The 13,331-nt window shown below is 28.3% G+C and overlaps 2 protein-coding genes across 3 annotated transcripts; one reads left to right on the top strand and one right to left on the bottom strand.

Annotated features, from left to right (window-relative positions):
* Positions 1–8,266: 8,266 nt before the first annotated feature.
* Positions 8,267–9,882, bottom strand: LOC123298319 (mitochondrial nicotinamide adenine dinucleotide transporter SLC25A51). Its single transcript, XM_044880291.1, has 2 exons — positions 9,467–9,882; positions 8,267–9,402 (listed from the first exon to the last, which is right to left on the bottom strand). The coding sequence occupies exons 1-2, from the start codon at positions 9,674–9,676 to the stop codon at positions 8,656–8,658; spliced, it is 957 nt and encodes a 318-aa protein (XP_044736226.1). The 5' UTR covers positions 9,677–9,882; the 3' UTR covers positions 8,267–8,655.
* Positions 9,883–11,116: 1,234 nt separating this feature from the next.
* LOC123298472 (single-pass membrane and coiled-coil domain-containing protein 4) lies at positions 11,117–13,120 on the top strand. Of its 2 annotated transcripts, none has more exons than XM_044880483.1 (2): positions 11,117–11,276; positions 12,882–13,120. In XM_044880483.1, exon 2 carries the CDS (start codon positions 12,895–12,897, stop codon positions 13,081–13,083), a length of 189 nt encoding a protein of 62 aa, XP_044736418.1. In that variant the 5' UTR covers positions 11,117–11,276; positions 12,882–12,894; the 3' UTR covers positions 13,084–13,120. The 2 variants fall into 2 exon arrangements, with proteins under 2 accessions (XP_044736418.1, XP_044736424.1); XM_044880489.1 differs by lacking the exon at positions 11,117–11,276 and adding an exon at positions 12,131–12,230.
* Positions 13,121–13,331: the final 211 nt, after the last annotated feature.

Below are 13,331 nucleotides of genomic sequence, written 5' to 3'. Positions count from 1 at the left end.
CGAAATGCTCAATTCTTGTCGAAAAAATTGAAATAAATCAATTATTTTGAAACAAAACAAAATAAAAAAAATCTGTAATTGTGTTTGGTAACGTATAGTGTTAAAATTTCGAAGTATATGGTCTCAGAAATGTTTTTGTTATATATTTATTTTTTTATTTTTTTAAATTTATAAAATAAAGACTGATTATAATTTTTGTTTATTTTTTTTTTTAATCATATTTAAATTTTTATTAAGATATTAGAATGTTTATTGAATTTTAATTTTAAATATTTATCTACTAAGCATTTTAATGAGAACTAAAATGTAAGTCTAGTAAAGGACGAAGTAAAGTTTCTCACCAAATTACGACTTAATTCCACCTAACGGCATTAAAATGAACAAATTTATCATTTTTCATAGAAACGTATGCGTATTAATCACTGATTTCCAACTCCATAGCTGGATAGAGGATCCCATGTGTTGAAATTGATATAATTTAAAGTATACACTAGCGCCACCAAATGAGATTATAGAAGTGAAAAAAAAATAATGGCGCAAGCGCATATTTAAGAAATTCCTACTTCATATGAAATCGTAACAAATTTATATTCCGCTCAATGATTTGATTTAGTTCCCAATCACTCATTCTGGGCGCAGGGAATGCTTCAATATTTAATCAAGCATATACGTAAATAATAATTGTATTTGTTACGCAAATTAATACGCATGCGTTTCTTTCAAAATGATGAATTCCTACATTTTAAAAATAACGCAATTATTGTATGAAATTTTAAACCCTGCTGCAAGGAACGTAAGTTACATGAAAATACCTACTATCTTTTCAAATAAGGCTTGGAGTTTTATACGTCAATCTTGCCATTTTACATTACATATATAAAAAACAATTTTTGCGTTAATGACTGTATAATCGCTGCATGGCAATATAATCCTATAAATTTCTTTGAATTTGGTTTAAAAACAAATAAATTTATTAAAAAAAAAAAAAAAATGCACTTATTTTTGATATTTTGGCTCAAGATGTTTTAGAGATAGAGATATTATATATAATAGAGCACGCGAGAGAATCCTGAAAGTGTTCTCAGTTAAGAGAGAGAACGCTGCTGAGCGATCATATTATTTTCTCTATGGTGACTCTCTCTTACCTGCGGACACTCTCACTTATGACTTGCATGGGCACCCGTGCACTCTACTCTTATAATTTTCTATGAAACAAATAGATCTGTCTATCTGTGGATAGACAGATAAAGGTTTTTTATTCGCCTACAATTTCTGTCTCTTTCAACCTCTCTCACTGCGGTCAACAGGAATTCACTCATTACGTTTCCTATGTCTATACAGCTCTGTGATATTATCTCTATGGTAATATGAAACAATCGCTAAACTTTAAACAATATTGAACTACAGTTTGTCAAACTGAGCAACTTTTCGAGTGTGGTGACATATTGCGATGCAGTGTCAAGAGTACGTATTATTCTGTACGGATTAATTCTCATTGAAAAATTTTAACTTTAAATCTTTAGTTGAATTGTAATATTTTTTTGAAAGAACTGTTAAAGGCATTAGAAAAGTGTGTGCTGTTTCGTATTATTGTAAATTTTTAATTGTATGAAACTTTTAAAAAACAATCAGAAAAATAAGATAACCGAAAACATTGTATAAAATATTATATAACTTTAATGACTTTTCTCCCATTTTATCGAATCATGCGTCATAATTTTGATTATAATAGGGTTTGTATAGATTTTGAAAAAAAAAAGGATGTATATGTCGAAATTGGGATATAGTTTCTTCAAATTATCATTATCGTTTATATGAAGAGGCACCATAGACAAACCTTTAAAAGACAATGCAATATGTATAAAATTATTGGAAACAAACGTATGTTAGCGACACTATTGAGTGTTGAAATTAATTTCAAAATAGTTCGTGAAGCTCTCAAAAGATACGATAGTGTCGCTCATTTCCATAGACCTTTTCATCATGTCATATGCGCAAGTGCAGAATTTATTTTTTCGTACTGACAGCAATAAGTAGGACTAAGATAGAAGATATTTGTTATGCATTTTATCACATTGGTTATAAATCATTTAGTACGAAACAAATGTGAATCGTAATTTTAAAATGAAAAGCCCTATTCCATTAACATGATTGAATGTTGTCTTATTAATGTTTGTCTATGATAGACACCTTAAACCTTAAATAATCTGGTTAATATCAATAGTCCATCTTGTGGTGAAACTTAAATCAAGATCTCTTGGTGAAAAAATCAAATCGAAATTTTAGTTTTCTCCCCTTTTCCTTACAAAAGACATTTTACTTGAAGAACTAATATATCTTTGTATTTTGTATATAGTTATACTTGTCTGATTGAGACTTGAAAAAAGGATAGAAGTAAAGTAAAAATTGGATACATAAGGATATACTGGATACATCCCTATTGGAAAATACTGCCAGAAAAAAAAAACAATAAATTTATTTAACAAACATATCACAGTATGAAAATTTTTTAATCATAACAAAATTATGGCATGATTTCTATAAAATTTATTATTAATATGTAAGTAATTTTCTAGTCTTTTAGTTATTAGAATTTAGTTTAAAGCTTATAAAAAGCTTTATTTAAAAATATTTATTGTTATGTGTGAACAAAGAAAACAATTGCTGTGAAAAAATAAATAGGCCAGTTGGTGATAGTTTGAAAATAATTCTCAAAAATTTGGAATTTTTTTATTTGGTTAATTAACCGGTAAAATAAATTTATTTATTCAATAATAAAAGTAGAATAAGGAATAAAAAATTTCATTGAATATTTATATTATAACCCGCGTTATGCTTAATAGCTCCGATAATACATTGTACATATGCTAGATGGCATTAAAAACTTATTTGGTTAATTTTCCGGTATTTTACCAGCAGTTTATTGGTAAATTGAGTAAAATACTGGTAAAATCGCATCCCTAACAGTACGAAATATGATTTAGTGATCATTTTGCTGTGCAATCCTGATTATATAACGAACATGACATTCTATTGATATAAATATCGTTTGCTCTTAGAAAGTATTTAAAAAATTTTCAAAAAGAAGTATTAATTGATGCAATGAACATACTAATAATATAAAGTAATTGTGTGGAAATATGTGTTAAACGCGGTTTTCAACTTTTAGAAAATTATTTTCAAGCTTTATTCTACCTAAAAAGTGGTCTATTATTTTTATTAGTTTGATACAGTGCAACCTCGATATAACGAATCTGAAGGGAACCAGTAAATATTCGTTATATCAAGTAATTCGTTAAACTGAGGTTTGTTATATTGAGGTTAAGTTGGTCTAAAATTCGTTATAAAGAGGAAAAAAGTGTCGGAACCTCTCGCGACATGAATTACATACTATGGAGTATACTAACTGTCATATATTGGTGGGACTTTATACGTTATATAAAGGTTTTGAATTGACGAATTTCGTTATATAGAGGTATTTAAATTTTTTATGTAGTTGAAAATTCGTTATATAGAGGCTGTTCGCAAAAAATATTCGTAATGTAGAGGTATATTTTATATTGACTCTTATGGACAATTCAAGGGGATTGCGAAAAATTCGTTAAATCGAGGAATTCGTTATATTGAGGTTCGTTATATTAAGGTTGCACTGTATATGTTTATTTTTACATTTCTATCTCGTTACATTACATGTGATGTAATAGTAGTTGCCTATATAGAATACAAAAGATGTATCTAGATATAAAAGGGCGAATCAAAAATAATTTCAGAAAATTTGTAAAAAAAAATTTAAAATCAATTATGAAAATTTTCGATCATATCATAATTTCAATATTCTTAAGAGACAAAAAAAATTATATTTCGAACAAAAAATAAAAAATATTTTTATATTTTTATAAATATAAATAAAATAAACAAAGCCCGCATTCTAATCATTCGATGTTAATTCACACATTTAAAGAAATGAGCTTTTTGTCACGTAAAAAAAAATTTTGTTTGTAATTCATAAAAAAATATGACCAAAATTCAATTCACGTAAGAGTGTTCAAAAAACATAATTAAGACCAAAATTTTGTTGCTGCCTACACCGAATTATGTCCAAATAATAAGCACACTATTTGTAAATACGGTCCTTAAAATTAAGGGCCCTAGTTTTAAATATTTAGACATGTAGGCAATATACGCTTAATATTATAATAATAAATAATCTTTATTGTCAATAATTACCAAACGGATCAATTAGAACATATTTGTTGTTAATGTTGTAGCAAATTTCTATGATCAAAACCTTCTTTTTTTGTTTCTAATAATTAAGCTTCAACATTTATCATCTACCATTGCTACACGATTTGATAAACATTGCTGACTTTCTCCAAAAATAAACGGTTTTAAAATACTTATTTAAACTTTTAGGTTATGATTCGCATTCGGATAACCTTGCCAAAATCTTACCAAAATGATTCAAGTCCCTGTAAATGACAGTCATTTAACTTTGGGAAAAAAAGAAGCTTTTCCTTTGCGTTTGCCTCTACTTTTTCGAGCATCTCGGGCACTATGGTGGTGATTTCGGCATAATGTTTCCCTTGAGCTCGTCAATAGTCTGAGGCTTGCTGGCGTACACTTTTCTTTCCAAATTACCCCACTAAAATAAGTCCGGGGACATTGGACGTTCAGAGAAGGAACGCCTTGTCAGACGGTGACTGTTGTCCACCATGTTTTCGACGATATGAAATTCTACTGAATTGATGTTTCAAAAAAATTTCTAATCAACTCAAAATGGCGTACCTAATACATTGTGACTATCCATTTCCCTGTAATTAAATTTACTTTTAAGGACCCTTCTAAAGGTTTCTACTCAACCTGTAAACAAATCTCAAATCTCTTATTAAAGAAGTCATAAATACAATGGACTAATAAAATGCGCATTGTAAAAGCGCGTTCTGTCAATCCTCTTTTACCACTTTGTGCTGTGGGTTGAAAGGGTGAGTGGGTAAAAATCATTTTACAAGAAATTCACTCAAAAACGTGTTCAAATCTCTTGGCATGGCATGGTTAATCCAGTCCTGTCTGAATTTCCGTTTTTTGGTAATTTTGCTCTCTGTATTTTAATTGTTTGAAGATTCATTTCTTATACATAAAATAACAAAACCTTTTAGTGTAGATTGTGGGTGACAATTTTTATTGTCACCCACAATCTACCGCTTCCAAAATTATACCGCTATAAACAAATGCCTTACTTGCCTAGGCCTAAATTTTGGGCGCAATCACTCGTGTAGCAAATCTAACCTGTACAAATAAAACTCAATATTATTTCATAAAAATTGTATTCAAAATAAATATACTTTTTTTTTTCAAAAAAATAAAATAAAATCCTACTAAATTTTACATTGGATACAGAGGTACATTATACATATGATACAATATTATTATATAATAGTTTTTAAGTTTTATAAATATTAAATAACAATTAATTAATTAATTATAAACATCATTTTAAAAATATTATTATATTACACTCGGAATTTCATTATTAAATGTATCACTTTCAACAAATTATACATTATTTGTACTTAAATAAAAGCACAATCTTGAACACAAAATGTAACCTTTTTTTTCTACATAAAATTAGCATTTTAAAGGTCTACAGCTAGGCATAGTATTTGACAGTCATTTTCGAAGGGATGGAAATTTGATGCTGTTGTAAAAAAAACTTGGATAGCCAGGGACTTCTCCTTTCGACGACTCGGGAAATTTTCAATTTCGCGTTAAGCGCCGATCCATAAAAATAAAACAGTGAATCGTTCGCAATTTGGAACGATGTGAAATACTAAGCCATCATAGACGATATGCTGGCACATTATGTCACATTTTTGACAACATATTCTCTGTTTCTTTTTGGCACATGAATATTTTTATTGGAAAAAATAGATGACTATTTGCTGGGTGTCCAGACAGTCAGCGTGTGTTGTATGTACATATACATTGTCGCAAGCTTTCAGACTCGCACATGACCGATGTTCGGGTAACCACACCCTTTTTGAGGGCTGAATCCACGCCCATATTCACGTCAAGCTTAAACTTAATGAATATTAAGGACGATATTCAAATAAGAAGATAATTGAATAAAAAATGCAAAAATCAATTTTCCCGAAACCATGAAAATTGCAATTTTTAAGGATTCAGGATAACGGACAGCTCGTTACTTCGAGTGTCGAGCAAAATGATTTGTGTATTATTTATTCAATTATCTTCTTCAATGCATATACATGCAATTTTCGTAAAAGAAAAAGTTGTTAGGCACTTTCAACAAATGACAACAACCTTTTAAATTTCCAGAAATATACGCCTAACAATAGACCTTTTGAATAAAGTGAAGCAGTTACATTGGGTAAGTAAGTAAGGAATTGCTTTTAACTATATATTATTTTTCAAGCAGGATTTTACGAGCGTAAAATGTTATTTTATCAAAAGTACTTGATAATTATTTGTTTCAGTATTTACATTTTTAGGAATTTCAAAATTAGAGGTTAACAAATTATCGATATATATGAGGTACTAAATGTCTAGAAATCGCTCTAAGCACTGAACAAACGCAGCCATGAATCCAACCTACTACACATTTTGAAGCACGTATTTTAGAAACTCACGTTTTAATAAACGCTCTCAACGACCAATATGTAATAGTGACAGTACCCAGTATATAATAACTCTAAAATATATCACCACATTCATTTTTAACAGATGAAAAACCATTTTAGAAGTTTTTATTAAAAATTTAATCATTATTCTTAACGCCTCTATCTGTGCATGTGTCAGCTTGGCTATTTTTACTTGCAATAAGTAAACACTGATACAACCGAGGTAGGGTAAATGAATCAGATATTTTAAAAAAGGGTAACAAGAATCAATTTTCAAAATTCATATATTTTCTGTAAATATTTTCGGTTTTCAATATAATTAATCGCACCTATCCCTGATTTTTAGAAATTAATACATATTAAAATCACACTGATTTTTAACATTATTTGAATGTAGAATACTTTGCCGAATAAGCTTAATTTTTGTATTTTTGACGACGATATTTTGAGAATTATTCATTTTGTCGTCAAATGAAATTAATTTTTATGCTTTTTAGGTCTTTTTTTACTCTATATATACCAAGAAGACATCACAAAATTCTTGGTATCTTTGATTCGTTTGATTTGGATAAAAATCAATGAAATTCCTAAAACATAAAAATTCATTTCATGGCTGATTCCCTATTTTCCATAATAATTACCAATCAATCATATTCTCAGATAATTCCCGATTTTCTCGGTTTATAACTCTATAAAAACATTTCACTTTGTTTTGAACAAATGGTTAAACTTAACAATTAAAATACTCAAATATTTTCGTTGAAACAAGTAACTATAACATCGACCAAATTTGAAATTCATCGATAATGATACAAAGATGTTTAGTGTTTTCATAAAATTTGAATTTAAAGCACTTAATATTTTGTTATTTTTTCTTAAAATTCAAAATACATATGAGATCATAATATTGGCATTTGAAAATCAGTAGAACCATTAAATATATTTTTTCAATAAAATACAACAGTTAAAAATCTCATTTTTTTTAAATCTTTCAACATAATTGAAATAGATTATGCATTATTATTAATAATAATGCGGATCACTAGGAAGTAATGACAGTAAGACAAAACACAAAAACATACAAAGAATGACGAGAAAGAGTATCACGACGTTAAAGAGTAACCCTTCATGCCCAAATAGGTAACTCTCAAGCCACAAAATCTTTATAAAAGTTTAAGTTTCATGCATAAAGATTCGTTGCTAAATTTAATATGGTTTATTAAGCCCATCAATTAATTTCCTCTTAGTTATGAATCGTGTTATACAAATTTTGAAACCCATGGTCTAAAATGTGAAATTTACCAGGCTTAGTAGTACCCATATGACCATGATATCGTTAAAATCTTAAAGCATTACGTATATATTTGTACATTGCCTTATTTGAGCCATCATATAGCTTTGGCAATAAATTGCTTGGTAAATAAATGTAATAAACAGTATTATCGACCAATATTTGAAATATTTTTAAACGATTTTTTTTTTTTTTTGCTCCACCGCACACGTGATCTGTGATGTCAATCAGACAAGCAATGACAATAAAACAGTGCCAACAGTTGTATTAACCCGACCTTCGTGTAACTTCGTGTGTTTCCGGATCGTTTTCGCCAATTTGAATTTTAATGATTTTCATTGTTTGTTTTCTCGGTCAGATGGCTTCAAAAAAATCGGGGAAAAAAATTAGCCCATTATCAAGACATTTACTTTCATTTAAAAAAAAAAAAAAAAAATGTGAAAAAGGTCTATACAACAAAGTACCATTGCATTGAAGCCTTATGCTCCTGCTAGAGTTACAGGAACTTAATTATTATCCACCACATCATTAAAAACATTAATTTTATAACTGTATTAATTATCTCAATTGATAATTTGATCTGTAGTTTAAAAAATTAACCGCTCTAATCTGACTAGGATAAAATCTATTCAAAATGACTAGAAAAACATAGTTTTAAAAAGTTGAATTAAAATATAATTGCAAATTGAACTAAATTTCCATTAAAAAATATATATATTACACAAATTAACTATCAATTTTATCATGCCAAAGTCCAGTTAAATATCGATATGATGCATTAATAATACCCCAACTAAAGAATGATCTGGTACCATTTGTAGCAACCCCCCGATAAATATTAGTTATACTCTTATTTCGCTCATAATAGACCTCCTTTAATACAACACTAAAACTATGAAATTCACCACCTAATATCCTTTGTGCATTAATTTTAATAACATTTAATGGAAAGAAAACCGAACTCACAAATACACCAATTATGGCTCCACATAAAAAATCACTACTATGAACGCCAACAACATTCGATACTTGTAATTTGATTTTGGAATCATCGAATGCTTGTTCACGTATCAAGAAAAACAATGCATTTGATGGTCCATTTCGTAATAAAATTGGTACCATACCACGATACAATTCTCGATAACCATACTCAGCGTGAATAACTTTGAACGCATGAGACATATTTTTAAATTTTTTATGATATTGATTATCCGATAAAAGTGTTTGTACTCGTTCAAAAGGCATTAATAGTGCCTCAGCTGATCCAGCAATGATTCCGGATGTTATACAAGCAATTGGTTCATTTACACCCATACTCAGTAAAGGACGTCGACAATTTTCATAAACCCCAAACATTAAGGATAAAGAAATTGATTTTTGTATTAATGGTGGTAAAATACCTCGATATAGATAATAAAATCCTTCACGATATATTTCACTAATTGCGGTTGTTACTCGTAAATTCGATAACATCTACGGCAAACAAATAAAATTAATTACTAAATTCGTCTAAAATTTATGGCTAGTTGGTACCTACCTGTCGAAAAATCACTTTATTAATAGGATATGTTACGGAAATATTAATAACAGCTGCCCCCCAACCACATAAGAAATCTTCAAAATAAAAATTCTTCTTTACAGCACTTACAACAGGAGTATGAAGTGTTTTTATTTTATCGATAACCTTCTCCAACGGATCTGTTTTATCGCTTTGGGAATTTTCCACGGTGGTAGATGAATTTTCCATGTTTTTTTCTTCAAAATTATATAATAAAAATTTATGGTCTTCTTAAAAAAAAATTGACAAAATAAATATATTTCGATGTACGAATATTTTAAGAATATTATCCTTCAGAATTCTGATACATCTTCATGAAGTTTTTCATCCTTTTTTCGTTAAATTAATTCCGTAATCATTATTGTGAGGTTATGTATCTCAGCGAACTCAGTTTTAGTAACATTTTTAAAATATGAATAATGAATATTTATTTAATTTTGATTGTTAATTATATTCCGTTTCACATTAATTTTTATTGTAAATATTTATATATTGAAAGAATTGAAAAATTGTTAATTATTATGGCCGGTGTCATAGAGTATGGATTTTATTCACCAGCCATCAAAAACTGATATAAAACTATCGATTTACAAATTATTTATGTCTACTAGAATGTAAAAAATAAAATTTTTAAATGTTAAGTTTGCGATTCATAAAGAATTGACAACAAAGTCAAATTATTGATTGTTTTGAGCTTTAATTAGTGGAACTCCATAATTTTAAGTCAAACTAAATTAATTTGCAACAATTCCACTTATTTTATTAAATGTTTCTTTCTTTTAAGAATACTTTCAAATTAATTTTATAATAAGCTAAACACTCCATAAAACTGTTGTATATGACGGTAAACGGTATAAATTCCGACTTTATTGCTTGCGAATGTTAAATTTCGACATTTCTCTTTTATTCCCTTCGTAAAATATGAATTCTTCATAAATTAAAATTTTGTTATCTGCAGCTAAATTTTGTAAATATAAATAAAATATTTTTTTAATTTCAAATCTTATCGAAAGAAATGAGGATTCATTTGAAAAATTCATGTATTCTATGAATAAATATTTATAAACAAAATACTGTTAGTAAAGCATAGCTTTTGTAGGCACCCTTACTAATTATGAATGGGTAGATTTTTCAAAATTGATTTCAGTCCAAACTCCCGCCAAAAATGACCAGTCAGATCATAGATGCTAATCGCAATTTACCCATTGACTTTATAATTTTATAACTCTAACGTCACTGAATTCACCAAAAAATGCAAAAAATACATATAAAAAATACATATATCTGTATTCTTTGAGCAATGGAGTGGTTTTTAATAATCCATCACATTTTTCTTGTCACTTTTCGACTAAATGATTTCAGAAATAATAAGAGAATCAATTACTAATTACGAATCAAATTTCGTCATTTGTCTATTTTGTAGCTTATATGTCTATAGTTTTTCTTCGACTATATATTATAGGCTAGAGGTAAAGTCGAATTTTTACGATACAAAACACGCATAATCGTTTTCAGTATCGAAAATTTTTAAATGATTTTAACGAACATTTGACTCGAATTTCATAAAATAGCAGATAATCAACTTAATTTACATTTCCTGTCTTTAGTTATAATCAAAGATAACACAACTATTTAAATCAAGTTAACTTTTGATTTAACAAATTACACCTTGCGCTCTAAATTTTATCTATGCGTGGATCTGTCGGTGATAACATAGTTTTTAAACTACATATTTTTTTTCATTTCAAGAAAGAAACTTGTCGAGTAGGTTGTTCGAGTATTTAAAACGGTAAATATTACAATCAATTAATTTAAGTTTAATTTTTAAATTGGCATTTTTTTTTATGACGTGTAAATTTCGTATTGTCTTGACGTGGTGAAAATGTATTTATTGTTACAATATGTGACTGTAAATTTATTAAATAATAACATAATTTTTAAGAATGGCTTTACGAAATAATGAATTTCGTGTAAGAAAGATTAACCTTTCATTTAGAGTAGGCAACAATTTTATTTATTTACTTTCGTGTTGCTTGTTTTGGTAGAAGTGGCTACTATTGTCGAAGTCGGGATGAATGGGGGGTGTTTGATTCGGCTTTTCTCGTGAATATAAGGGAAAGAAGGATTAAAGTACGCTATCTATAGCAATCTCTTTCTGCAGCAATATTATTTTATTTTATTATGCATTCCAAAATTATAAAAATTAAGCTAATTTGGCGATTAGATTAATATTTTTCGTATTATCTTCAATATTATTCCGAAATAAAATATTAAATAAACTAGATTTTTTGTTAAAATTGTCCTAAATACGAAGTTTTAGCAAAGTCCAAAATAAAATAACTCTTCGTGATTTTCTCGATTTTTTATTTCAATTCTTAAGAAAATGAAGCGAAAATCGGGTCTCTTTAACAATTGGACGTGTAGTTTCTGAGATTTTCGTTTTTTCATGGTCAAGCAAACCAAAAGTTCAGTGTTTCTAGTCAACGAAAAAACTACATTAGACCTTGAAATGTATAAAAATATAAATAACAATTATTTTTCTTTTCTATCAAGCATTCGTGCTCGAAAATCGTGCTTCAAAATTTAATTATTATGTGTCAATAAAAATTTTAAACGTTTTAAAAGGTTTTTTTTTTTTCTTCTAAAATTACCAAGTTACGAAAGTTAACTAGAAAACAAAGTAGGAACGTAGTTTAAATTTGTGTACATTATTTCACTGTGAATTTAGACGAAAATCATTCGGGTAATGTACAGAGTTGTTCAATAAGATGTTTCTATACTCATATGGTAGCACATAATTCTTGGTTTCTACCGTTTTAGACTAAATATGGGCACTCGCCTGACTTTGTTGATGAAAGAGAAGGTAATATAGCGAAGTAGTAGAAAGCTCATATCTTCTTTCTCTCTTGCAAAAGCAATGGGATAGCCATATTTAGTCCAAAATTATTTCCGGATAACAATCTACATACTGTTTTGTTTCTTACACATTTACAGGATCAATTTTTGAATCATCGCAATATTTTATAAAATTTTGCTTGTGATATCCACTACGAATGAAAGTTCCTTTTCAACTTTACGTCGTCTCAAAACATACCTTAAATCGACCATGTCTGAAGAGTGGCTAAACGGCTCTCTATATACATCGCGGTGTAGAGACGTCGATACGCACAAAATTTTGGATACCTCGCAGAATTAACTTATTGAAAAATAGTGACTGAATATCACATTTTGACATAACAAAATGTTGTCTTATTCGAAAAAAGAGTTTCTTGTTTGTATTGACTTTATGACCTAACATGATGAAAAATATCACCCCCCCCCCTTGAATAGTTTCCCGCGCACGCATTTGTCTACTTCAATTTTAAAGTTTAATAAAGGTTTTTTTCTTTTATAGGTAATTATTAGACATGCGGCAACTCAAAGGTAAAACGAAGGAAACAAGTAAACAACGTAAAGAAAGGAAAAAAGAATTTTCCAAAGCACGGGAACATCTTTATTCAGTTGTATTACCAACTTTGGCCATCGTCTTTCTCAGCATTGTTGTCTATGTATACTTAAAAACACGACCAAAACCATTCTATACCGATGATTTGTAATTTAATTTGAATAAAAATAATACTTCAAAATATAAATAAAAAAAAATTATTTATTTTAAAATTTAATATTTTTTTTTTTTACACAAATACACTTAAAAAATTCACATATCATACATATACAAGAGATGTTATTTAAAAATGTTTTTTTTTATACAAGTGTTTTAGAATAAATGACATCAAAAGTAAATAGAATTGATTCCGAAATGAAATACGTTCCATTTATTCTAAGTCACATTGTGTAAATGTGA

This window comes from Chrysoperla carnea, chromosome 1, assembly GCF_905475395.1.
Source record: "Chrysoperla carnea chromosome 1, inChrCarn1.1, whole genome shotgun sequence".
NCBI lineage: Eukaryota > Metazoa > Arthropoda > Insecta > Neuroptera > Chrysopidae > Chrysoperla > Chrysoperla carnea.
The sequence above is the reverse complement of the archived record's forward strand: the minus strand, read 5'-3'. Positions and strand labels throughout refer to the sequence as shown.